At 38.3% G+C, this 26,006-nt stretch overlaps 9 protein-coding genes and 1 long non-coding RNA gene across 12 annotated transcripts; 5 read left to right on the forward strand and 5 right to left on the reverse strand.

Annotated features, from left to right (window-relative positions):
* Nucleotides 1-514: 514 nt before the first annotated feature.
* LOC124459800 lies at nucleotides 515-1,303 on the reverse strand. Its single transcript, XR_006953812.1, has 3 exons — nucleotides 1,124-1,303; nucleotides 807-1,067; nucleotides 515-735 (listed from the first exon to the last, which is right to left on the reverse strand). It is a non-coding gene; the product is annotated as an uncharacterized LOC124459800 (long non-coding RNA).
* An 8,166-nt stretch (nucleotides 1,304-9,469) lies between these two features.
* LOC6638301 (5-hydroxyisourate hydrolase 1) lies at nucleotides 9,470-10,077 on the reverse strand. The gene has a single exon (XM_002061539.4). It carries the CDS (start codon nucleotides 9,855-9,857, stop codon nucleotides 9,510-9,512), a length of 348 nt encoding a protein of 115 aa, XP_002061575.1. The 5' UTR covers nucleotides 9,858-10,077; the 3' UTR covers nucleotides 9,470-9,509.
* A 258-nt stretch (nucleotides 10,078-10,335) lies between these two features.
* On the forward strand, nucleotides 10,336-11,901 carry LOC6638300 (periodic tryptophan protein 1 homolog). Its single transcript, XM_002061538.4, has one exon. It carries the CDS (start codon nucleotides 10,432-10,434, stop codon nucleotides 11,824-11,826), a length of 1,395 nt encoding a protein of 464 aa, XP_002061574.1. The 5' UTR covers nucleotides 10,336-10,431; the 3' UTR covers nucleotides 11,827-11,901.
* Nucleotides 11,902-11,986: 85 nt separating this feature from the next.
* Nucleotides 11,987-14,455, reverse strand: LOC6638299 (transcription initiation factor TFIID subunit 5). The gene has a single exon (XM_002061537.4). The coding sequence runs from the start codon at nucleotides 14,361-14,363 to the stop codon at nucleotides 12,249-12,251; it is 2,115 nt and encodes a 704-aa protein (XP_002061573.1). The 5' UTR covers nucleotides 14,364-14,455; the 3' UTR covers nucleotides 11,987-12,248.
* A 245-nt stretch (nucleotides 14,456-14,700) lies between these two features.
* On the forward strand, nucleotides 14,701-17,992 carry LOC6638298 (peroxisome assembly factor 2). Of its 2 annotated transcripts, XM_002061536.4 has the most exons (5): nucleotides 14,704-14,774; nucleotides 14,868-15,037; nucleotides 15,101-15,306; nucleotides 15,363-16,425; nucleotides 16,484-17,992. In XM_002061536.4, the coding sequence occupies exons 2-5, from the start codon at nucleotides 15,008-15,010 to the stop codon at nucleotides 17,870-17,872; spliced, it is 2,688 nt and encodes an 895-aa protein (XP_002061572.1). In that variant the 5' UTR covers nucleotides 14,704-14,774; nucleotides 14,868-15,007; the 3' UTR covers nucleotides 17,873-17,992. The 2 variants fall into 2 exon arrangements, with proteins under 2 accessions (XP_023031698.1, XP_002061572.1); XM_023175930.2 differs by lacking the exon at nucleotides 14,868-15,037 and having other exon boundaries at nucleotides 14,701-14,774.
* A 389-nt stretch (nucleotides 17,993-18,381) lies between these two features.
* LOC6638203 (peroxisomal (S)-2-hydroxy-acid oxidase GLO5) lies at nucleotides 18,382-19,638 on the forward strand. The gene is made up of 2 exons (XM_002061535.3): nucleotides 18,382-18,848; nucleotides 18,912-19,638. Exons 1-2 carry the CDS (start codon nucleotides 18,445-18,447, stop codon nucleotides 19,603-19,605), a joined length of 1,098 nt encoding a protein of 365 aa, XP_002061571.1. The 5' UTR covers nucleotides 18,382-18,444; the 3' UTR covers nucleotides 19,606-19,638.
* Nucleotides 19,639-19,747: 109 nt separating this feature from the next.
* On the forward strand, nucleotides 19,748-20,998 carry LOC6638202 (INO80 complex subunit E). The gene is made up of 3 exons (XM_002061534.4): nucleotides 19,748-20,078; nucleotides 20,145-20,773; nucleotides 20,838-20,998. Exons 1-3 carry the CDS (start codon nucleotides 19,812-19,814, stop codon nucleotides 20,920-20,922), a joined length of 981 nt encoding a protein of 326 aa, XP_002061570.1. The 5' UTR covers nucleotides 19,748-19,811; the 3' UTR covers nucleotides 20,923-20,998.
* LOC6638201 lies at nucleotides 20,939-21,774 on the reverse strand. Its single transcript, XM_002061533.3, has one exon. It carries the CDS (start codon nucleotides 21,720-21,722, stop codon nucleotides 20,961-20,963), a length of 762 nt encoding a protein of 253 aa, XP_002061569.1. The 5' UTR covers nucleotides 21,723-21,774; the 3' UTR covers nucleotides 20,939-20,960.
* A 253-nt stretch (nucleotides 21,775-22,027) lies between these two features.
* LOC6638200 (mitochondrial amidoxime-reducing component 1) lies at nucleotides 22,028-23,402 on the forward strand. The gene is made up of 4 exons (XM_023175959.2): nucleotides 22,028-22,082; nucleotides 22,138-22,772; nucleotides 22,839-23,125; nucleotides 23,189-23,402. The coding sequence occupies exons 1-4, from the start codon at nucleotides 22,076-22,078 to the stop codon at nucleotides 23,292-23,294; spliced, it is 1,035 nt and encodes a 344-aa protein (XP_023031727.1). The 5' UTR covers nucleotides 22,028-22,075; the 3' UTR covers nucleotides 23,295-23,402.
* On the reverse strand, nucleotides 23,325-25,867 carry LOC6638480 (vesicle-associated membrane protein 7). 2 transcript variants are annotated; one of them, XM_047009456.1, is made up of 5 exons: nucleotides 25,700-25,867; nucleotides 24,903-25,340; nucleotides 24,589-24,817; nucleotides 24,457-24,524; nucleotides 23,325-23,669 (listed from the first exon to the last, which is right to left on the reverse strand). In XM_047009456.1, the coding sequence occupies exons 2-5, from the start codon at nucleotides 25,104-25,106 to the stop codon at nucleotides 23,511-23,513; spliced, it is 660 nt and encodes a 219-aa protein (XP_046865412.1). In that variant the 5' UTR covers nucleotides 25,107-25,340; nucleotides 25,700-25,867; the 3' UTR covers nucleotides 23,325-23,510. The 2 variants fall into 2 exon arrangements, with proteins under 2 accessions (XP_046865412.1, XP_002061567.1); XM_002061531.4 differs by lacking the exon at nucleotides 25,700-25,867 and adding an exon at nucleotides 25,467-25,672.
* Between the last annotated feature and the right edge of the window lie 139 nt (nucleotides 25,868-26,006).

Consider the following 26,006-nt stretch of genomic DNA (forward strand, 5'->3'; position numbering starts at 1 on the left):
TTCTAAGAATTTAAAAATTTTTAATTTAGGGTCCTTAAGGAAATTTGTGATTTAAATCCTGCTATCAGACTGAAAAATTTGATTATTTTTATGTCGACCTTAAATACAATTAAAAATTAAACCATGGATTTACAAAATAAGCTTAAGATCGATTTCGTAATAGATTTTTGGATAAGTTTATATAGAGAATTATTACAATATTTCTCAACTGTCTATAAAATTCGGAAGAAGTTTTAAAAGAAGCCTTTAATATGTTAGTTATAATTTCATATGATTCTACTGATTTCCGTGATTTTATCTAAAACATTCACTGCCAACTAAGTATCTGCAATACTTGTCTTGGAGACATCTACATTTTCCAAATACAAATTAGCCTACCCATTTTCTCACTCAGTTTTTTCAAAGTGTATTGAGGAATCATGTGTGTATGTGTGAGTGTGTCAATGTGGCAATTGATTCGAATTGCGTGCATTGCAACTTGATAAAATTGTTAATGGTGTGAATATGAAATACATTTCGATGTCTATATGGAGAGATGTATTTCCATTTATTGTGTGTGTGTCTTGTTACTGTTATGCGTACGATCGGAGAATGGCAAAACGACTGACAATGAATATCATCGGTAAAGACCATCAATTTATGCATTTATTCCATTGGGGGTTCGAGCTAGTTGCTGTTCCTCAGACAGCTGCTTTATGTACGATATGAATACCGCCACAGTATATGCAATAGTAACTGCAAATAATAGATGAATCTTGCGTAAGTTTAAATTACAAAAAATAAATGTGGGAAAAACTCTTACTTACATACAAACAGAATATTCAACACAGTCAATTTCAAATTTTCGCAATCAAAACATCCGCCAATCCCAATAAAACATTCAAATTCAAATTGCCCAAGGATATAGAACACGAGGAAGACGAAGCAATCAATAATGAATAAAATTTGCCAGATGATAATTGCTAAAGGTTTTCGGTTAAAAGCACCAACAGTAGCCATAAAAGCGCCAATCAAATTAATGAATTCCAAAAAGGCCATAATACGCATGCCAATTACGCAATTTCCCTCTAAATTGATTAAAATTTACTCTTCAAATTACAAGATATGATAATGAGTTAATTACTTTTCTGTGTGAGTGTGAGTGCGCTAGTCAGAGAATCAAAAATCCAAAAAATACCTAAAATAATGCAACCAGTTCGCAGTTGCATGCAACAGAGAAAAGATTTTAAATAAAACATATTTAAAAAAAAAAAACAAACAACAAAAAACAAAACAAAAAGTAAATTCCCAAACAGTTTTATACAGGCTAACTTGAGGTTTCTCTATTTAATAAACCAATCAAAGTTTCGGCACACTCCTAAAACCCATAACATGTCCGCCTTTCGCACAATCCCAGTTTGTTGCAAATTAAGTAAAAAACGGCAATTGATGAAACACACCCAAAGCCAAATTTAATTACAAAATGATGGGAATTATAGGCACAAAACCGATCAGACTTATTTGTCTTAACAATACAATTCGCACATGGGCGTAGCCTGGAATGGAAACAACAACTGATTAACAGCTTGATTATCTGATCAGCACGATGAGATGAATCATTCCAAAGCGCATATTATCGTCTTTAGGAAATAATTATACAAATATTTATATAATATTCTTCATTATTATAAGTATATAATGTAGACAACCCATGTGGATGAAATGTAAGTAAATTATTTGCTATATGTAATGCATATGATATAAATTTAAAGTATGAAGATAGAAGAAGCCTAAGAAGGCACAGCAAGATTTATTTATTTATTTACTTATAATTCCTGCTATGAAAACAATAAAATAATGTCGTTGGATATTACTTATATTCTGAATAACAAAATATACTTAAATCTAAAAATCGAACTTCAATAAGAATTATTTACTATGAAAAATATTTAATAATTATCAAAAGTGATTCTTCTAAATTTTAATGCGAAACAAAAATTATTTAGAGCCAACAATTTTTAAAATCGATCAAATCGATCTAGTTGAAGCTAAAACTTAACCTCAGATTGAACCAAAAAGGAAAGGTTAGGGGAACTTCAGTTATATGATTGCAATCCTTTAAATTGGTCTTTTAGTTTTATTTTGACTGATGAAAATGAAAACGCGCAGCTAAATCAATCTAAAATTCTTTAAATTCATGACACTCACTAAAATCTCACTCAGCTAAAAGTCTTTACTCAAACTATCTTTGATATTTTTCTTACTAAAGAAATTACTAAGAGAATGTTAATAGACACATGAGAATCAAGAGAATAATACGAGATACTTAAAAATAAATACGAATTACGAACTATGTCAAGCATTTGAACTTAAAACAGATCAAATAATGTTATTGCTTTACAATCCTTCTAGTTGGCAATCCATTATCATCTATGTTTCTTAAATTATTTCAACATATATTTTAAAACACAATTAAGATTGAAAGAAGTTTTCTGAAGTAACTAAGCGAGCCAAGACTCTGTCATAGTTCGACAGGAAGTCAAAGTTAAAGACAAAATTAAACGATTTCCTGTTAAGACAGGGAAAATATACTTCCGTTTGTCTGGAATATCCCCCCCTAGCAGGTACGCTCCTGATTGCCTGCCTGATATGACCATTATGTACAATTTGATGTTTTCTATGGCTTTTTTGCAAAACAAATTTCGTGCCCCTGTATTTAAGCATTTTTATTGTTTCTCTCTCGTCTATAAACACACATACTAGACAATATGTATCCATCCATCTATCTATCTCTGGCCGTGATTAATGGTTGCGTTACAATTGGGATTTAGTGCGAGACTGACTTCAAACTATATACAAAAACGGAGAGTCAAACACTACAGCACTTGGACTTGGTAAAAAGGCATCTCTTCATGCTTTTTCAATTATCTTTGTTTTGTTTTTATTTTTTTCGGTGCAGAAATTTTTCGTTGTATTTTTTTTTTTATATGCTTAATGTTGAAACCATAAAAATGCGCTTGATGGTGGTGCAAAATGAAGAAAAAACTGAAATAATATAAAGTTATTGTAGACCAAGACTCGCTTGGCTCGTTAACAAGTGGCAAACAACGGCAAGTGCAAAGAAAACTAAATTTGTTTCAAATCTTGTTGTTCGGTTTTCAACAAAATACAAAAAAAAACTCACTTTAGCATGGCGAATGGCTTAGTCACGCCAATATGGTTATGGAGGGGGAAGTTTACCTTCATTAAGTGGGTAACTAGTCACAGGTATAGATGGTTATAGGTTGGGAAATCTTATTTTATAGTTTAGCCTATCGAATATAATCCATTAAGACCTCCCACACAAAAAACGAAAAGAACAAAAGAGAAAGGGAAACCCTCAAGTGGCAGAAGGAAGAGGGAAACAATTTTTACATATTTCCTCCTTTGGTTGGTAACCTGAGACATTATCTAAGGGTTAAGGCCTATCCCTCTTCCTTTTCCACTTAAGTCGCCTGAAACTAGAATTGTATCTTATGGATGCAAAAAAATGTTTTCAGCTGACTCATATGCTTGAGGTTGAATGGTGAACAGGTTGGTTGGTTTGCTGACTGGCTGGCTGGTTGTTGGCTGACTGCCTGGTTTGTTGGTTTGTCACATACATCTACATGCAGCAATAACAACAACAACCACTACTACACCCAGATGACATGGCCAAATGAAATGCACATGAGCATTAACCGAAAAAAAAAACAAAACAAAGCAAAACAAGTGAGAATGATAAATGCAATAAAGAATCGGCTAGTTTGTTACCCATTAGCCGTTTGAAGACAATACGAATACTTTTAGTTATAGACGAAAGTTAAGTAAAATTTAAGGGAAAGAATTAGAGAGATTGATTTGACAAACTTTTTGATTGATATCAAACCTTTTCGAGGTCCAGACGGCAACCAAAAGAGATTACATTAATACACAGAAGCGATTATGTTTAATACTAAAACGTGAGAACAGAAAAGGAACTCCCCCTTTAAATTAGCTGCAACAGTTATTAATTAATTTATTTATTGTAAAAAAGTGTTTTAGAAAAATATAAAAAAATCATATTATTACAAAGTTAGATTTCAAAAACCACGAAATTTAAAAAAATAGTAACACAATGTCTCCTAAAAAATTATTAAGGGCTTTCCAACACTATTAAAAATAAGTTAAAGCCTAAATTTTCAGACAACTCTAGCTACCAATTCGCAAACACTTCGATGAATCAAACCATGCTCAGAGGGTATCCATGTATGTAAAAAAAAAAATACAAAACTAAACACAAGTAACATAAGACGGCAAAAATAACAACTACAACAACAACAACAAAAGGAACACTAACGAAAGCAACAACAACAAGAAAAGACTCCAACTCAAAACTCTCCAATGGGATGTTGTTATTGTTGTTGTTGTTGCTGTACCCATTGCAATCTGGCCGGCAAGTTCGAACGAACGAAAGGGTACTTAAAAAAGTGCATGCGGGTTCATTTCCTGTTTGCCCCATTGGAAAGAGTGATCAGAGAAACGTGGAGAGGGTTGGGGGGCGAATAGAGAGAACGACACTTCTCAGAGTCTCTCTACTCTCGAAGTCTTTGCCATTTTGCAATGTCAGTAAAAATGGAGGGAAAAAACAAAAACGAAAAGAAATAATCGACGACAAACATGCTCAAGCTGAGAGACTTGCTCTCTCGAAAGCCGCAGTTTCCCCTTACCCACCTTACCCACTTCTCCTCTATGCCCAACCACTTCTTATTATTAATGACTTAAAGGTTTATTTCTTTTTGTTTTCTTATTACATTTGATCTAAAACTTCAACTTTTGCCTTCGTTTTGCTGCACTTTTGCTTGTGGTTGGGTTGTTAACTTGATTTTGCCGCTCTCTAATTTGGCCCAAAGCCTCTAATGAAGATCATTGGAAAATATGCAAAAATTATATGACTATCCGATCGGCGAATGTCTATCTATATACTTATGTGAGTAGTGGGCTAATGTTTTTGACACTTTAGTTGGCTTGAAAACGGTTAAAAATTGTTTTATTTTTGGCAAACCGTTATTTTAGCTGCGGGGCAAGAAAGTGTTTTTTTTTTTTGTTGGTTTCTTTCATTATTATTTCGGCAAAATTTGATAATCAATTATAAATTATGAATTTTTGTTTCATCTTGCTGATTGGCCGTTAGCAAATTGTCAATTTAATTACATTTTAATGCGGCATTTTGGTTTTTTTCGATACTTTCAATTGTTAGATAAAAAAAAAAAAACCAATGTGATTGAATGAGGTAATGGTCCGAGGTGACATAGGCCAAAAGTCCGACTGCCCGTCTGTCTATCATTTGCCCCGGAGGCATTTCTCCCCTATGTATAGGCTGATTATGTGACAGTCACCACGATTGATTATGTGTGAGAAGAAAAAAGTGTCGGCATTTTGTGTAGAAAGAACCAAAACTAAAAATTATTTTGAAATTTTCTCGTCTCTGTGTGTGGTAGAATTAGATAGAAATATGTCTAATCTCGCATCTGGCACATAATTATGTTAAAATTTTGCATAAATTTCGAATTAAGCCTGTCAAAAGCTACTTAATATTTGCCATCTTGACTGAGAATTGAGAAACATATGAAGAAATCGAGAATCTTTTAGGAGCGGAAACAAATTTATGGATGAGCAAATGATGTGTGAATTGAGTTGGGACTTAAATTCAAGAAAGTTGTTCTTTTTTAGATTGAAAGATGATATAAGTTCTTTATAAATACTTTATAAAAGGGCCTTGCTAAACAGTAAACTAAACAGATCCTATTTCTAAATTTGAAATAACTCGGATTAGTGCTACAGGAGGTTAAATATAATAGTGGATTGAAGAAGTTTTAAAGTTTTTTTAATAATTTAATTATTTCTTTCCATTAATGCACACATTAACACATTTTGGAAAAAGAAATGACTTTAAAGCTTTAGTTTTTTTATAGACATAAAAATATCTCTAGTTCTTCTTACTAGACGTGACATTTTTACATAGAAGTTTCTTCTAAACTTAAACTTAAACTTAAAAACTTAAAACTTTACCTAAATATTTGATTGAATCACAATGCAGAGGGCAGGGTCATTTATATTAAATATTTCAACAATTCGTTAAAAAAAAAATAACGAATAAAGTCAAACACTGTAATCAAAATAATAAGAAACTTTTAAGATGCATAGAAAAAACTTAAAAGAATTCTTCCCTTTAAAATTTAATTTAAACATTTCATAAAATTTGTCGATTAATTTATATTATTGTTAGTTTGTGAAAGTTAAAAAATTTCTAGCGACCTTTTAGAATAATTCTCTGTGTAAATTTATTAAATATTTGTTTATTATTTAATCGAGAAACTTTTGACGAAGCTAAAATGTATTTATTCTTGTTTTTATTCTGCTTCAAACATAAAATTTCTAAAATCTCAATTTGCTTTCTATAGAAAATTCATAGAAAAAGTTTTTATATAACAAACTAACTTAAGCTTGGCCGAATTTGTCGTTTAAAATATAAACAACAAAAGAACACCAAAAACTTTTGAAAATAACTTTTTAAAAGATACTTTTTAAATGTATCTGCATCTAAATAGTTTACTTAAATTTACCCATTTTGTGTGTTTGTGTTTCTGTTAAATTTCTTTTCCATTTTCATCTTCATATGTACATAAATTGATGTATGTTAGTTAATTATAGCAATTAGTTAGTTGATGATCAAAATCAAAAATGAATTTCATGGAAAAACTTGTAGCACATCTTTCTATAAAAAAATTTCATGCCTGAGCTAACTTGGCTAACAAGAGTTTTTCATAGCCCATTTACTTGAGATCCAACTTGTTATGTAGAAGATTTATTTCTTTATTAATGATTGATTGTAAAACAATAATTGTTAATAAATAAAAATTACAGACATTTTCCATACCTTTCTAAAAAACAATGCCGGCAACGTTTCCAGTGTTCGTTTAGTTTTTTTTTTATTATTAGATTTTTTCGGCTCTGCACAAACAAATTCAAATTGGACCAATTGGGTTTTTGATCTTGTTAGAGGCAAAAGAAGCTGAGGCCGAGCTTGTTACTTGACTTTTTTCGTGTGTTTTATTTATTTATATATTTCTTCGTTTCGAGGATTGCTTTGGGGGGCGAGGCAAGTTGGGAAACTTGTTGGATCTGGCCGGGGGAGAGAGAATAGAAACGCGATTGGAGGCATACAAAAAAAAAACACAAAAAATAAAGGGTACACAAAACAGATGCAGAGGCAACAAAACGAAAACAATGCCAGAAAATACAACAACCACACACAACACACACACACACATACAAAGAGACAGACAGAGACAGGGAGACAGACATGAAACCATCAAGAATATGTATCTTGAAAACTGGTTTAAGATTTGTGGGGATTTGTTAACTTGGCTAGGAGCGAGAGACTGTGTACCAGTGTGTGTGTTTGAATGTGTGTGCTTGAGTTGGTACTTTCCAATAACAAATTCAACTTCTGGTTTAACTCTTTTTTTTCTTTCTTCTTCTTCTCAATAGCACTTGGATATCATTTCCATATTTTACTTTTAGATTTATATATACATACATACATATGTATATTCGTCTCCCTTCTTCTTCTTCTTCCCCTGGGGGGGTAACAACTGTTGCGCGCGCCTTGACAGAAGTGGAAGAGGGGGCAAGATTTAATACAAAATGCTTAATTTTCAATTTACACTTTTAATGCAGCACTGCATATATTAAAATACATATATATTTTTTATTTATTCTTATTGCATTTATTACCGGCAAAAACAGAAACGACGATCTGTGACTTAATTCGAATCAACATTCATTTAAATGCCAAATACTTTTGAATATCCCGCGGCGACTCACATTCACTTTGACAGGAATTTTGTCATTCAATGGGAATTGTGTTTCAAAACTTGTAGATTTTTAAAAAACGGCATTATCGAAAATCCGACCGACCGCACAACCGCTCACCACGAATTCAAAAACAACACTCCAAAAAAAAAAACAAAAACAAAAAAGCAAATACAGCATTCGTGGGTTCCGCCCGCCACTCGTGTCTGCTACTCGACTATTGCATACTCTGCATCACATGATAGAACTTTAGGACCGACAAGTGGCTAATGGAGACTCCGGAGTTCTTTTTTTTGAAGAGTGGTACTGGATGGGGGTGTATTAGCTCAAGTCCCTCAAGGCCCAGACCCTTGAGAAGGAATACAGTGGCTCAAGTGTCAGATTAGTTCTGGAATAACAATTGTACGTCTAATGGAAGAAATTTGCGTCTTCGTGGCATTTCACACGTGACACATTTGATGACGTCCTTTTTAAAGGAAAAGGCTATGTTCGTCTCTATGATGAAGATATCCTTCCCAGGTCACTGATGAGAAGTTGGTCTCATGAAGCGGCATTTTGAGTCACTGCTGAGCTTTATGGAGACTCTAGTTCAAAACATGGAGATTATTTCTCTTTGCATTTCCAGGGCCAAATGCTTCAAATATTCAAACTTCTCTACGATACCCTATCCTACACAACTCGAACATTAGATGCCAACATTCGCCTCAAATACGTTTGCCTCAAAAGCAACAAAACATTGCTTCAAACCGATTTCGAATCGAAAGAGTGTTGGGCCATGTTCGAGTTGCACTCACAAGGTTTGAGTTGCATGTTTAGTTAAGAGTCGTGTTGGGCTAAACGAATCATTTTGATGAACAAGTTCACTCACTTTTTAATGAGTGAACAATTGTTCAATTAATCAGTCACTCAGTTGCTCACTTACTCCATTGACTATGACCCTTGAAAATATGGACTTATTTCTAATGCGAACTGACAAAATAGCTTTAAGCCCGGTAATATTTTGAACCAGTGAATCAGGACTTTCTGTATCACATTTAAAGTTTTCTGGAAGTTTAAATTTTTCATGGATTTTGTTAATGTTGCGCTATGTTTAAAGAATTCCACAAACTTCTCGTGATTATTAGATATTACAGTTTAATACTCCCAAAAAGAAAGTGGAAATTTATTTTTGACTTTTATAATAGTTATTTTTAATTTTTATAACAATAGTTATTTTTTATTTTTATAATAAAATAGTTCTTAAAAATTAATAAAATAGTTTTTTTCGAATTGCGTATAAAACGTTTTCTAACCGATGATTTTTTGAATAACAAAAAATTGAATAAATTGTTATTTGAAATAACTGATATACACATATTTTTCTTAAAAATAATTGTTTTAAACAACGATACGCACAAATAAAATAATATTTAAAATCAAATGGAAAAAGTTTTCAGTAAATTATAAAGTAACGTTTAAAAAAAGGGTTAGGCAGCCCTGCAAACAAGAATAATAGTTTCCACAAATGTGAGCCAGTTGGGAACTGGAACTGAACAATTGATTTGATTGACAAATCAGGTTTGATTGACCCCAACAGGTTTTACAAATAATAGAAATCATTTATTTATCAATTCAGTTATTTTTATTTTCTTGAAATACATTAAGTGAAATTTAATTTAAGTTCCTCTATACGTCGTATATCCAAAGGGATTAAGTAGCAGCGGTATATGATAATGATCTTGTTCGTCATCACAATCCACAATTATCTCTATGGCCGGATAAAGAGTTTTCTCATTTTGTTCTGCGAAATAGGCACCTACATGAAATGTTAACTTATAGATGCCAGATGGAAACTCATCGCCATCCTTCAATAACTGACAGCGTCCATCCTGATTTGTTTGAACTGCTCGTAATCCTTGCCATTCTTGAGTCTCATTTAGACGATAGACCGTTACCTTAACATTGGCCGCAGCCTTGCCCTTTGAGGTATCCAAAATGTGGGTAGAAAATGTTCGTGCGACCATTTCTCACTGGAGATGCGATGCAACTGTGAAGATAAGATCGTTGGGAGCGTTTATCTGTAGTTCATCGTTCGATAAGATTACTGTTGCTGCTGGTTTAAGTTTTTACACACATCACCCAATACAAGTACATATATCGGTAAGAATTTAAAAAATGGGATAATGTACCAAAACGAGATTCGACATTTCGTTGTCTATTAAAAATTGTGTCAGATATATCATGGCTGAGTTTTAGTCTACTCCTAAAATTTGAATTTTAGGGAATCTAAAAGAGGATTTAGGGAGTAGAAAAAGAAACAGAAAGAAAAAGAATAAAGAGTAATTAACTGTGCCGAGAAGTCACAAAGAAACATGTTCACCTCCTTAAGGATCAAAGGTCACCATTAGAGACGCAGGAAGCATCTAAGAGGCATCCATCGTGGTCGTCAGTTTCAAATTTTTATTTATCGCGCAATATATCGATAACACATTGTGGTAGCCCTGGTTTTGATTTCCCAAAACGCGGCACGTGTTGTTCTTTAGCACATTTCGTTTTCGGTTGAAATTTATAAAATAAATTAATAAATAAAGAAAAATAATGGCTGATAACGAGGAAGGACCTCCAGAGGCAAGCATTGACTTTGTCCCAGCTCTGTGCTTCGTGCCACGCGGGGTTTCAAAGGAACGCCCGGACAAGATTGTGTTGACCCAAACCGAGTTGGCTAGAATTATTGGAGCCACCCAGAATGAGTTGGACGAAGATGACGACAGCAACGATGATGAAGGCGAAGAAGGGGGCAACATGGATGTAGATGAGGAGGAGGACGAGGACGATAATGATGCTGGCGCTCAAAATCGTAATCCCAATGATGAATTCAATTTCAATGGCTATGAAAATGAGGAGAACTCCAATGTAACCAGTATGGCGAACATTGTGGATGCCGATGAGCAAGTGCCCGATGAAGATGAGGATTCCGAAGCCGAGGATGAGGTTATACAGAAAAATGATAATCTCATACTGGTGGGTCATGTCCAAGACGATGCAGCTTCCATGGAAGTATGGGTATTCAATCAGGAAGAGGAATCCCTCTATACCCATCATGATTTTCTATTGCCCAGTTTTCCCTTGTGCATTGAATGGATGAATCACGATGCGGGCAGTGACAAGCCAGGAAATATGTGCGCCATTGGCTGCATGGATCCCATAATAACAGTCTGGGATTTGGATATTCAAGATTCGATTGAGCCTACTTTTAAATTGGGTTCCAAAGGCAGCCGTAAGCAACAAAAGCCTCAATATGGCCACAAAGATGCTGTATTGGATTTGTCGTGGAATCGCAACTTTGAACACATTTTGGCAAGTGGTTCAGTGGATCAGACCCTTATACTCTGGGATATGGATGAGGGTCAACCGCATACTACTATCACAGCATTCGAAGAGAAAGTTCAGTCGTTGGAATTCCATCCGGAGGAGGCTCAAAGTATTCTCACCGGCTGTTCTGATGGTTATGTGCGTCTCTTTGATTGTCGGGACTCGGAGATGGTAAATGCTGCCTGCACTAAGTGGCAAATTCCAGGAGAAGTTGAAAAAGTCCTGTGGCATCCCACACAGACGAACTATTTCATCATTGGCTCAAACGATGGCAGTCTTCACTATGCCGACAAGCGGAAACCCAATGAACTTCTCTGGTCCATCAAGGGTCACAACGAGGAAATCTCTGGAGTCTGCTTCAATAGCCAGAAGCCCAATCTATTGACCTCCACATCCACGGAAGGCACTCTGAAAGTCTGGAATTTCGATACCAATGAGGCAAAAGAGGTCTATGAGCATGAATTCAATATGGGACGCTTGCAGTGCATGCGCCAGTGCCCTGAGGATCCATACACATTGGCCTTTGGTGGCGAGAAGCCACCACGTTGTGCCGTCTTCAATATCAAGAACTCCATAGCTGTGCGTCGGACATTTGAAATTGAGGATGCACCTCAGGAATAGATATTTCTTTTTGACTCCTAGCGATATAATGTATATATAAATAAATGTGTTTTTATATAAGGATAAAAAAAATAACGCTCGAAAGAGAAATTAAAAAGTTGTATTAACTTTGGAATTGGCTCGAAGTTGGTCCTTACCAAAATGAAGAAGGGAGGTTTAGTTAATTTTGTACAAACATTTAATATTTTATTACAATTTGGGTTTACTACTCTTAATCTCAGCTTAATAACTAAATTGAAAATGGAGGAAAACTCTCTCCAGTCAAGGTCTTTCAAAATGGGACTCAAAAAGGAGCGCGTAGGGTTTAAAAAAATGTTGAAATAGTTTTTGGACGCACACAAAATATACATACAAAAGGGCAGGTGGACTTAAATCTAAATGTAACTTAAACTAAATACTTATCGATGAATAATCCGTTTTCATTAACTTTTAAAGAGACCCACACACATAAGCAAATTCCGACGTGTGAAATGGAGACTAACAAATGGTGAATTTTTGCTTGGGAATGTGCGCAATAGATAGACATCCTCATCGTTCTCATCCTGATGATGAGAAACTGTGATATGATTGTTAATATAATCATCGGTGACCTTGTGAAAGTCCCAAAGTGTTAGGTTATTGTCTAGTCCAGCGGCGGCCAGCAAAGTGCCATCTCGACTGAAGGTAATGGTAGATACAGTGCTCATATGCCGCAGCAAGGTGGTTACCAGGGAGCCACTCGATAAATCCCAAACGATTATCTGATGATCTACAGCGCCAGAGGCCAAGTAACGTCCACAGGCAGAGAAAGCCAGACAACTGACCGTTCCTTTGTGCCCTGTCATCAGGCGCACCGATTGCCCCGACATATTGTCCCACAGGCGTACCGTACGATCACTGGATCCAGTGGCCACATAATTGGAATTCGGATGAAATTGCACACAGTCTACATCGGAAAGATGTCCCACAAATACCCTTAAAGCCTGATTCGAATCGGTGGCCCATAATCTGGCGGTTTTGTCATACGATCCGGATACAAAGTAATAACCATGAGGAGCAAAGCGTACATCCCACACGGGATACACATGTCCACGATAAGTAACGACACACGACCAGGTGAGAAGGGACCACAGGCGTATAGTGCTATCCTCCGAGCAGGAGAGCATCAGATTCATTTCGGGAGCAAAAGCACAACGATAAACTGGTCCCGTATGTCCAAAGAAGGAGCGGGTCACCTCACCATTGTTGGACAACATTCGCACATTAATATCCGCCGATTCCTTGTCTAGATCTCTCAGAGCTTCCGCCTCCTTTAGAGCACGCAACTTGGTGGGTGTCAATGACCAAATCCTTATGCTGGAATCGGCAAAACCACAGGCCAGCATAGTTGAATCATCAGAGATTTCGGCACAGGTTACTCCTTGTTGGGAATTTAAGATTGTATAGAAGACAGCCGAGGGCAGTTGATCCTTGCTTAGAGGCAGTCGTTTCCCCGCTTCTCTCAGTGCCTTTAGCTTAAGCAATTTATCTGAGTCTTTAAGTTCAGGCAGTGGTATTCTATCGATTGCCGGTGCATTGGGATCCGATTTTGATTTCTTTGATAATAATGGATCTTTTTTGGGTTTCTTTTTCTTGGGACGATCTGGAGCATCCGGATCATCGTCCTCTTCTTCGGGTGCGGGTGCAGGTGTTGTTAGAGTTTGAAAGTCCACTTCCTTGAGCAAACCATAATAGACACGCATCTTATTATCCTGCCGCTTGGCCTCGCCTATATGAGATCCTGCCGTGGCCACACATTGAATTTTGCTACGGGCCATGCCCTCATATGTATCAAAATGCAAATATTTGGCGACAATATCGGCTACTACTTCCTGCCGGCGATCCTGAATGTGACGCTTGAACAACGAATGGGAATCCCTGGACATGCGTATGACAAATTTATCCACTTCCATGGCTACTACCAGATCATTCTCCAACAATTCCTCCGGTTTGGAAAGCATTAGCAAATTAAATAGTCCTTCTATGTAATATCCATCCAGATCTGATTTGTATTTCTCGATGAAATCTCTCGCCTTTTCCTTTTGTGCACTAGCGAGAATCTTAAAATAGATTTGCACCAATATGGGATACAAGGCCATGGACAATTCATGTTTGTATATATCCAATGAATCCTCTACAAAGCTCCGAAACTCCTCGTAGGCCTGTTCATATTGCTGGGCGTCGAAGTTATCGTCGCCTATAAATTTAGCCAAAGCCTCTGCAGCATTGGCCTCCGTCACTGCGGTGGGTTTTGGTGGTGACTTTGGTCGAGCCTCGCTGGGTTTGGAGCCGGTGTCCCCACCGCTTGGGCCGAGAACTCCGCCCAGTACCTGCTGTACATCTGTCTCACTGATTCCCACCAATTCCGATGTACTCACGTTTGCCTCCTGACACAGAAGCTCTTCGGTGCTCTTCAGCTGGTATTTTTTAAGCAATTTCAATAAACAGAGCAACTCTCGCTTATCTGGCGACGGTTGACTGCCATTGCCGCCATTTATATTGCTTAGTTCCACACTCATTTTCAAGAAATAGAAATCTTAATTTTTACTAATCTTGTGTTGTTGCAGAGGACGCAATTGCGATAACCGATAACCGGTGCATTTTTCAATAGAGATGGCAGCAAAAACATTTGTTGGTGGTGGATGTTTGGCTATCGGGTCCATTCACGTATGAACTGCACAAAATTATTGTGATTATTGTAGGCAAAAGCCTGACGCCCATTGATAACCAAATTTACACTCATTTTTAGTTGCACTACTTTTCAGTTCCATTTTAATAAGTGGTCTAAAAAACTCTCGTACAGCGCCTCGTTACTCATAGTACTTCACCATATGTTCCAATATTAGCAACGGTGTTGCCAGATTGATTACAGATTCACCATAAGAAGATCGGGCGAACAAGCAATGAAGAGAAGAGTAATTGTAAAAAAGGTAAATAAAGTGCAAAATACTTAGTTAATTTAACAATTACCATATATATAATGTTGCCTGATTAATTCGTTAACCTATGATTGCGCATTTCAGTGTTTATTTGTGTCACTGCAGCTGCCCTTGCTCCAAACTCCTTGAACTTTAACCCTTGTACATTGTCACTGTCTTTTGTTTTTGTCTACTCTCCTCGCCACCACTCCCGCCAAAGCACTGTTTTGTGTTGTTGTAGAAACATGAGCGATAATGATAATAACAATATTGCGGTAGGTTAATTATGCCAAAAAATTTCAAATCGAAGTGTATAAAAATGTAATTTTTTGTAATAGAAAAAGGTGGCCGGCAAACGGTCATCTATCACAGCTATTGGCAATCATGATCCCAACGAACCGGCTTACACTTATTCTGGACGGATTCAAGAACTAGTCGAAGGATATAATGTGCTCATACAGTTGATGAGACCCAAATGGCCGTGGTATTTCTTTCCAGGCTATTTACAATACTCATTGTATTGGCGTTATCAGAAATATTACAAGTAACATAGACAAATAGTTGCATATTTATCTGAATAATGATGTTCGTTACTTTCAGAGGCAAATTTCTATTATCCCCACTGCCCAATCGTCTGTACGATCTCTTGATCAAGGATGAGCTTATCAAATCGGAACATGTGATATTTGCCAGCCAGGAAGTGTATGACACCTTTGCAGAATCCCCGGATGTTAATTTTGTAAATGTAATTTTACGCGGACGAAGCAACAAAGAGGACAAATCATCTGGGAGTTCTTCACCTTCCTCGCTGATTAAGCAAATGCTTCAAGAGGCACCCCACACCATCGTGGCTCAAATATTGCCAATGAAGCAATGTCAAGGAAATTGCCTCTTTGTACAGGAGAATTTCTATGGCAACATTTTGGATCGTTTTCGCATCCCCCCGAATCGTAACTGTTGGGTTGAATTGGATAATTTTAACGATGATCAGGCTATACCAGGCATAGCTACCAAGGCACATGTCTATCTTATGACTAATCCCCATGAAATGCCAGCGGAGATTAGTGAATTGATATTGGGCAACTATTTCAATACACCAAGACTTTTGCATCGTGGTCACACCTATCGCATTGAGGTCAATGCCCAACTGGTGGGCACTGCTGCCTATGCTCATTATTATCTAATCTTTGCATACTTGCCTCAAGTCCATTTCCGTTGTGTTCATCTGGAGACAAAGTCAAATGATTTTGAACTGCAGGCCATAGTAGCCAAAAACTTTAGCAACTTGATTCAAGTGCCAGCAACGCATAATTTCCTGCCGCGACAAGTTCTGGATCCATGTGCCATTGTGGAGAGTTATCCTTGTGGTCTGAGGAAGTCATATCAATTGCTACGCTCCTCTATAGATGCTTTTTTACCAAAGAAATCGGCTTGTCTGTCCTCGAAGCACATCTTTCCCGTCTTCCTGCTGCAAGGTGAACGAGGCGCCGGCAAAACCAAGCTTATCAATGCCGCTGCCCATGAGCTGGGCATGCATTTGTATGGAGCGGATTGTGCTGAAATTGTTTCCCAAGTGCCGTCCCACACGGAGATGAAACTAAAGGCAGTTTTTGCCAAAAGTCAAGTCAGTGAGCCGCTAATCATTTGTTTCCACAACTTTGAAGTGAGTCAAGTACAACAAAAAATTAGCCAATTTTAAACTCTTTTCGACTTTCTTGCAGATATTCGGCATAGACAACGAGGGCAATGAGGATCTTCGCCTGCTGTCGGCCTTTCATGTTCAAGTGCAAGAGCTATTCAATCGCGATCGCAAACATCCCGTTGTTGTCGTAGCTTTAACCAGTGACAAGCATCTGAAGCCCATGATTCAAAGTCTTTTCCTGGAAATAATCAGCATAGAGATGCCCGGTCAGGAGGAACGTTACGAAATGCTTCGCTGGATGCATATAAGGGAAACTTTCAATGATGTTATATACAATCAAAAGGCCATCAGTCAATTGCCCCTTTTCCGACTGGACAGACAACGCCAATTTATGACTAGATTATGTTCGAATTGGGGCAAAACCTTGGAAGTTCTGCAAGAAGTGGCAAACAAATCACAGGGCTTCCTCTTGGGGGATCTTCAACTGCTCTACGACAAGGCTGTTCGCCTAAAGTCTAGTCAGAGTTTGGATTGGCAGCATTTTGCCAAGAATCTAACCGATATGCAGAGTTCCTTTGCCGACAGTTTGGGAGCTCCAAAGGTGCCCCGAGTGTATTGGTCAGATATTGGTGGTCTGGCCAAATTGAAGGACGAAATTCAGAGTAGCATTGGATTGCCTCTCAAACATGTTCATTTGATGGGCAAAAATCTACGCCGTTCGGGCATCCTACTTTACGGTCCTCCAGGCACAGGCAAGACTCTGGTTGCCAAGGCAGTGGCCACCGAATGCAACTTAAGTTTCCTTTCCGTGCAGGGACCCGAATTGCTCAATATGTATGTGGGTCAGAGTGAACAAAATGTGCGAGAAGTTTTCTCTCGCGCCCGCTCGGCAGCTCCTTGTGTGCTCTTCCTCGATGAACTGGACTCGTTGGCTCCCAATCGAGGAGTTGCCGGTGATTCAGGCGGGGTTATGGATCGTGTGGTTTCCCAATTGTTGGCCGAAATGGACGGGATGGTTGGTTCGGATGCCACGAAACCAATTTTCATATTGGCTGCCACCAATCGTCCGGACTTAATTGATCCCGCTCTCTTACGCCCCGGACGTTTCGACAAACTCTTCTATGTTGGGCCCTGCACTACGTCCGATGATAAGGCGGCCGTTTTACGTGCTCAGACGCAACGTTTCGCCATGGCCCCGAATGTAGATATTGCAGAAATTGCCCAGAACCTTAAGAGTGAGATGTCTGGTGCGGATTTGTATTCAATTTGCTCAAATGCTTGGCTATCGGCTGTCAGACGAACCATAGACAAACATTTATCGGGAGAACTAAGCGATAAGGATCTAAGACCAGATAATGTTATAGTGGAATCACAGGACTTTTCCAAATCTTTTCAGAAATTTGTCCCATCCATAAGTAACAAGGATTTAGAGTATTTTAATAATCTAAAAGCCACCTACAGTGTGTAGAAGGCCAAGAGGAGAGCGAGTGAAAATACAGGTACATTATTATTATTATTTTTTGTTATTTATTTTGTAGACTTTTGCAGATTGTTAATAATAAAAAAGCGTTAAAAGTTCTTTGAAAAACCAACAATCGTTAACTCTCGAGTGGAACGGATATTTCTGTAGAGTTCAAAATAAAATGACTACATGGAATATCTGTTCCATCTTGGCTTAGGTTAAAGCAAAAAGAGATATTCAAATTGATTTACGTAACGAATCCGTGAGAATTGCAGGGAGTCCAATAATTTCACCAGACACGAGCGTTGGATTTTTTGTATAATTGTTTTTATCAGCTATGCCCCCTAAGAAGAAGATCCCAACGAACTGCGTCGTCTGAAATTGTTTTCTGTCTTAGTTATCAGCTGATTCCGTGTCTTATCAATTTTATAGACAGTACACAAGACATAGGCAGACAGCCATCAAAGCTATAGATGCTGTCCGTTTAATCTTGATGCTCTCAGTTTAAGTGTGAGAAGGCAAGGAAAGGTTGTGGTTTTTGTTTTCATTCCAAAAGTTTTACCCTTGGATTACGTAACATGGTTTTAGTTTGTGTGGAGGATTTCGAGCAAAAGGCCAAAGAGCATTTGGAAAAGAATGCCCTGGACTACTACAAAAGCGGAGCTGGTGAACAATTTACTTTGAGTCTGAATCGTGAAGCCTTTCGTAAATTGCGTCTTCGGCCCAGATGCTTGAGAGATGTCTCCAAGTTGGATGTTGGTTGTAAGATTTTGGGAGAACAAATGAAATGGCCTCTGGGCATTGCTCCAACTGCCATGCAAAAGATGGCTCACCCTGATGGTGAGATCGGCAATGCCAGAGCTGCTGGGAAAGCGGGCTCCATCTTCATATTGAGCACTCTATCGACTACTTCGCTAGAGGATTTGGCAGCTGGTGCACCAGACACGGTGAAATGGTTTCAGCTATATATCTACAAAGATCGGTGGGTGAATTTCTATTTATTTGAAGATTGAGGCACCTAATTTCCGAATGTTGTCGTTTTTAGCTCAATCACTGAGAAGCTGGTGCGACGTGCCGAGAAGGCAAATTTTAAGGCTCTCGTCCTGACTATTGATGCCCCTATTTTCGGACATCGTCGTGCCGATGTCCGCAATAATTTCAGTCTTCCCTCACATTTGACTTTGGCAAATTTTCAGGGTGTTAAGGCCACTGGAGTAGTCACTGCTACGGGTGCATCTGGTATCAATGAGTATGTGTCCAGTCAATTTGATCCGACTATTACGTGGCAGGATATTAAATGGTTGAAGAGCATTACCCAATTGCCAATTGTGGTGAAGGGTATCCTAACGGCAGAAGATGCAGTTTTGGCCAAAGAGTTCGGTTGCTCTGGTGTAATTGTGTCCAATCATGGAGCACGTCAAATTGACACTGTGCCCGCTTCCATTGAGGCTCTGCCGGAGGTGGTGCGAGCTGTGGGCAATGATTTGCTAGTTATGATGGATGGTGGCGTCCTTCAGGGCAATGACATCTTCAAAGCCTTGGCTTTGGGTGCTAAGACAGTTTTTATTGGACGTCCAGCGGTCTGGGCTCTCGCCTACAATGGCCAAAAGGGAGTGGAGGAAATGTTGAGTGTGCTGCGAAAGGATTTTGAAATAACTATGGCATTGATTGGCTGCCAGTCATTTAAAGACATTCAATCTTCCATGGTAATTCATGAATCGGCATACTCGAAACTTTAATTTGTAATCAATAAATGTAGCATCAAAATAGAACAATTTTGCTGGTTTGAATTTGCAATAGGCGCGCCCAGTGTTGCCACCTAAACACGCCAAAGAGATATCGATAAATGGCAGTGCTCATCGCGAAACAGTTCTTTAATTTGTGCCATCTCTAATTCCTCAAAGCAATAAATTGGCCTGCATTTTCTTTTTCCTCGATTTTGAACATGCTGGACGGTTGGTATTGCCGTTCCCTGGCCAATCAGGGTGAGGAAAACTTTGTGAAGGATGAGCAGGAGAGTGAAGAGGAGGTGACTCCTCCAGGAACAGTTAAAGGAAGAGTTCCCAAGCCACATGCAGCGGGAGGAGCAGTTGGACCAAGTTCATCCGGATTGGGCCCATCTGGCAGTGTCGATCCAAGTTCCAATGACAATGTCATAGACTATAAAGAGCGCTACAAGAATCTTAAAAAGAAACTCAAGTTTCTTATCTATGTAAGACAATCCACGAGGTGGTTGGGAAGACAAATTTTGAATAATTGGATTTTGATTTTTCTACAGGAAAACGAATATTTTCAGGATGTCTTGCACACAAATCAGCGCCGTTTGTTGAAGGTATCCAAAGATCGTACTTTCCTGCTAGATCGTTTACTGCTATACGAGAAGCCTGCTAAGGATTCAAGCGATAGCGATGCCACCGATAGTTCTGATGGAGAAGCTGAACCACATTCTGTCTCATTAGCCACACCAAATACATCAATAGGGATGGGAACAAGTGCAGCAGGAGGAGGTTCCACCAAAGAGACGGTGCGACGCAAGTACAAGGATAAAGAAGGTGGAGCAACCGCTCAGGGATCTACAGGCGGCGCACCACGAGGTCGAAAGCGTAAAATACAAACAGAGACACCAACACAAATCCATCCGGCAGCTAAAAGGCAACTAATGGCCACTGTTTCACCATCCCCCAGTGCCACGGTATCGGTGCAACTGCAACCGCAACCTCAACCACAGACGCAACAACCGTTGCCACAGAAATCTCCACAACAAACGGTTCCCAAAGATGTCTCAGTGGCGCTAAGCACGGCAGAGATTACCCGCCAATTACAAGAACGTCGGCCCATGATGAGCCCAGAATGTACTTCGGCCACAGTGCCGGCAACAATGCTCAGTGACGAGAGCCCTTCCAAGTGGTAAATGAATTGGGATGACCCATTACTCCCATAATCTAATAAACAATTTCCCTGGTTTTTACAGTTATCCCCACGATAGTTTCCCACATCTAATGGAGGACGACGAAGTGGCCGCCGAAGAATGCGTTCCCATGGAATATACCAGTTAGATTTCATATTTACATATAAGTTTTCTTCAGTCTTACCTTTATTTTTTTTCCTTGGATATTAAACAAACTAAAACTACTTGTTCGCCTCGTATTAATACTTGGTTAAGTTTCCTCTTTAGCTCAACATTCTTGCGATTGAGACTCTTTACGCTCATCACTTGGGGCAGTGTGATGCCCAGTTCATTCAGTCTATCACTGCAATCCTCTTCTACTCCGCATTGAATATTCTGTTGGCCATATTTAAATTTGCGCCGTTGCCAAGTCTCGATGGCATTGCGAAGAAGGATGTTCCATTGCTTATCGAAGGCTACTAGGTCACCCTCAATGGAACCAGCCACAGAGTGCTCTTTTCGCACCATGACTCGCACTCTGGTAGTCAAAGATTTATTAAGCAGCGACAGAGGTCCTTCGGCGCCGGACATTTGTACGTAGAGATTGCGGTGATGGCGCTTGTTAACCGCCGCTTTGACGGGCATTTGATGGGGCTGAAATCGGCGCTGAGTAAGTTCCTCTTCCTGTGCCTTTTTTGATGTGGAGGCGGCAACAGAACCAATCGGTGGTTTGTCGCTTGTGGGAGCAGCGGTTGTGGATTTCTTATTTAGTTTCCATACGCCGAATTTCTTTAAAGCCGTCTCAAAGGCGGCCAAATTTTGGTACAAAACTTTTGGCTTAGTCTCGGAAATTTTAAAGTTGTCAGCATAAAGAGCCCGCAAGGGATTGAATTGTTCGCTTCCTGCATCCAGTTCGTGATCGGAGTGTTCCTGTTCAGCATGACCATGGTCATCTTTATCATCACTCATGTTGTCGTTGGAGAAATTGCCGGTTAGGTCAGGCCTGGATTTAGTAAATTAAGCGCCCTTTGAACACACGAGGAAAATACCGCACTAAAAATACTGAATCGTAAATAATCGACAATAATCGATAACAAAAAACCAAACAACAAATGTTCACTTTGCACAACGGTACTCTGCAAATATCCGTTAATTTAAAATTAATTATTTTTTAATTAACTTTAATTTGTATTGCCATGCAATCCCTCTGTCTCTACGCATATGGAGAGCTTTTGGCACCAAACAAACACAAACAACGCTAATCAAACCAATCAGTCGAGCTTTTCCAGTGGAAGAAGCAACAAGTCTTTTGATCCCCCATCATGTCAGGCAAGTGAAAATGGAATCTTATCGTAAAACAGGTCCACTTATTATCTCTCAACAGGTGTTGTCGCTATAAAAACATCATCCTCCAGCCCCTTCGAGCTCAACTCGAAGAGCCTGATTGGCGTGGGCGTTGGCGTGGCTGCTGTATGCGGGGCCAGTTATTTGCTCTACCGTCACCTGAAACGGGATGTGATGCCTGTGAAATGGCGTCGTGTGGGCACCTTGCAGCCAATCTACTTATTTCCGGTGAAATCGTGTGGCCCCCTTGAACGTACTCCGCAGCTTGCCTATGACTGTGACACGCTTGGCCTCTCTCTGAATGGCCTAAGAGATCGGAATCTTATGTTGATCAACGAGCGTAATGAAATGATAACAGCCAGAGGTTATCCACATATGGTGAAAATACAGCCAAAGCTACTGGTCGATGGTACGTTGGTGTTCAATTTTCCGGACTTGCCCGAAATAGAATTGAATTTGAAAAACTTGGAGCCTTCGGGAAATGATGTACACACAGCCGTTTGGGGAGTTCCAGTTGATGCTATGCCATGTGGAGAACGCTTTGACAAATGGTTCTCTAAGGCTATATTGAAAAAGGATACGGGAGTAAGACTCGTCCATTATCCCTATCCCAAACCCGTGAGACAAACTGTGGAACGTTTGAGGCACATGCCATTCTTAAGAAAAGAGGATTCGGTGGGTGATAAATCGACGACATCTTTATAGTCCATCGTAACTTACGTAATCTGATTATTATTTTAGGGCACTTTTCAAGACGCTACAAGCTATATGATCATGAATCTGGCCTCTGTTGCTGATCTTAATACGCGCCTCAAGCGACCCGTCGAATCACAACAATTCCGTAGCACTTTCGAACTGAAAATGGATGTAGATGAAGCCTATGCCGAGGACAATTGGCAATGGGTCCGAATCGGAGATGATGCAGTCTTCCGTATTGTTGCTCCTTGCACACGGTGCATTTTGCCCAACATTAATGTTCATACCGCTGAGCGGGATGTCGATGGCGAACCTCTAAAGACACTAAGAAGGTAGGCGTCACAAACAAATTATGACCACTCGAATTCTTATCTCTCAAAATTTTCCTCTTGCAGTTATCGTCTTTTCAATTATTCTTCACCGGCTTTGGGCGTTCATTTGGGTCTGCGTGTGCCCGGTAAGGTTAAGGCCAACGACATTATCTATGTTGAGGAGAAGTGAATTTTCGTAAATTTTTTATACAAACATATCTTTTTATACAAATATTATATCTTTATTTTTACATTGAACAGAGATTATTGACAAATATAAAATCAATTTCATTTCTTTCTATACAGATGTATATTTATATATAAGTTTTGCGGTTAATGCGCTTAAGTGTAAAATATTTTTAGGTATAATATAACAAATACATAAAGTATACGATTCAACGACTCCTCAATTTAAGCATCCTTGCCATGCTAGACCACCACAGGCCATGCTCACAATAATATAGATAATAAAGGCTATAAGCAGACCAACAACCAAATAAACACGAATTTTCTTCCAGAACATTTGACGGGCCAAATTACGTGAGGCTTTCCGGAATGCCACAGACTGCAAAATGAAATAAAAGTATTATCTATGGTTAGAGGGTGTTTAAAATGTAAAGAACTTATTATTTGTTCAACTATTTTTAAAATTCTAAGCCAAGCTTTTTGAAGCTATGTAGCTCCAACATTTTTGTGCCAGTCAAACGATGAATACCTATTTTAAAGTGTAACATTTCTTCTTTTAAATGACGTTTACTTTAATATATATATATATTTTTGTAGCGTTTCGAATTTTGCACAATTGCTTCTTTATTTTTTTAGCAAGTTAACGTTAGAAGATATAGTCAGTCATCCAACAGTTCACTATCCTATTTACTTACCAATTAATGTCTGAAGGTTTTCATTCTATATAGCAAATGTTTACTTCATAGGGGTCAATGTATAAATAGCACTACAAAAATGCATTAACTCACTAAAAAATAAAAATATTCTACTAATTCAACTAAAACTTAAAGGACTTCCAAATGCTGTTCATCGTTTTCCAAATAACCCATAAATGTTGGAGCTACATAGCTTTCAAACCATCTGAAATTTCCTATTTTTGCAATTTTCAGTAAACCTTCTAAACTAAGTGTAGGTACTTTTTGCTCTAGGTCTGAGTTTTGTAGGGCTATGTAATTCGAATATGTTTTGAAAAGATCTACAGTATCTTTAAATCCCTAACATTTTTCTTGAATCTTTTGTGGTGCTCAACTTTTAATAGATCTCAAAAGTCAGATTACAATCAAGATAAATTTCTAATTGCAAAAGTTTTTATAAAGAAATCTGGATTCCAGAATCTCGACACTTACATTATTGCTCAAATTTTCAGTCTTATTGACCAACAGTTCCAATTTTTCACCTCGATCGCGTAGACTGTCTGTAAAAAGAAAGTTGAGCCATTAAACAAATTCGTTGTGTGTGCCTATATACTGGATTTTTACCAATATTTTTAACCATAATATCCTTCAATTCATCGATTTGACCATGAACTCTCGATATTTTATCCACCTCAGTCGATTGACTATAATAGACCATTTTCTCTGCCAGAACCTTGGAGAATTCTGTGTTCATGGCGTAGGAAATTGCTGTGGCCACCTGAAGTCCATAGGTTTGGATGAATGTTTGTTTAATATCCGAAAGGAATAGAAAACTTCTCGTTTTATCGAATAGCTAGAAACACAAACATTGAGATATTTGAGAGGGTGGAGGGTAGGTAGAGGTAGAGCGTGGCCAAGGGCTATGGGGGGCTACTTACATTATCGGTGATACACATATAAATGAGTTTATTCTCGCAGGTATAATGTATCAAATAATCACCATGATTGTAGATCATCTTGTGGTTATGATTACCAATTTTCGCTATAACTTGTTCGGTTACTTCAGCAAAATTGCCAACGCAATCGGCAAATTTGGCCAACACGGTGGTGCCCCGCGAAATGACGCTATATAATATCGGCATTATGTTGGCTTTCGATCTTTGTTGATGTATGTGTACGTCGTCTTTGGTGTAGGTGTGAGCAATTGAATACTAGGTCTCTAGATTCGAGTGTTTTATTTCCTCTCCCTTTTGGCTTTATCAGCACAAACAAGAGAACTTCCTTAGATCTACGTATGAGTCACCAATTGAACCCGGGGCTGGGGCTCCAGATACAGATTCTGGAATGTATGATCGTAAACAGATTCGATATTGCAGCTAAATGAAATTACAAAGGGAAAGAAGAAGAAAAGTCTTTGTTAATCCGCTTATAACAGGGAATCTCATTTAGTTGCAAATTTTAAGTTATAGCATACAGTTTATACTAAATTTTTACGTACTTACTTGTGAAAAATAACCAATAATTGGGCTAGTTTTAATAGGTTTTAAATCAAAATCGGGTTTTTTTTGTTTTTTTGTACTTTTTAAGTTTAGTTGACGTTTCCAATTATTTGTTCATTTTGTTTACTCTTTTTGGTATTACTTCGTATAATTAAACTATTTCCAAGATTTTATTTTATTGGCATTGGTGCTATTTTGTGTTTAGAGATGCAGTTGAACTGCGAATTTTTACTTACTTTTGTTTGTTAATTTATTTATTTATTTGTCTTTATCAAAGCTAGTGCAGTTGCAGCATCTAGCGTTGCCAGAAAGTGAAATCACATTGAGTGGTTTGTTTTCCATCAAGTCTCGCTAGGTGGCGTTTTCAAGCCAAATTCCGCTAAATCGTGTGATGTTTATGAGCTCTCAGTTTTTTGCATTTTTGGCGCGCCGGCATCAAACGAAAGTTTAAAATAAGTTTTACAAATATACATATTCGTGTACGTGTATATACACATACATCCACAATATATATAGAACCGGTTGATATGCCAAACACGCAGT

Source organism: Drosophila willistoni (assembly GCF_018902025.1).
Source record: "Drosophila willistoni isolate 14030-0811.24 chromosome 2L unlocalized genomic scaffold, UCI_dwil_1.1 Seg139, whole genome shotgun sequence".
Classification (NCBI taxonomy): domain Eukaryota; kingdom Metazoa; phylum Arthropoda; class Insecta; order Diptera; family Drosophilidae; genus Drosophila; species Drosophila willistoni.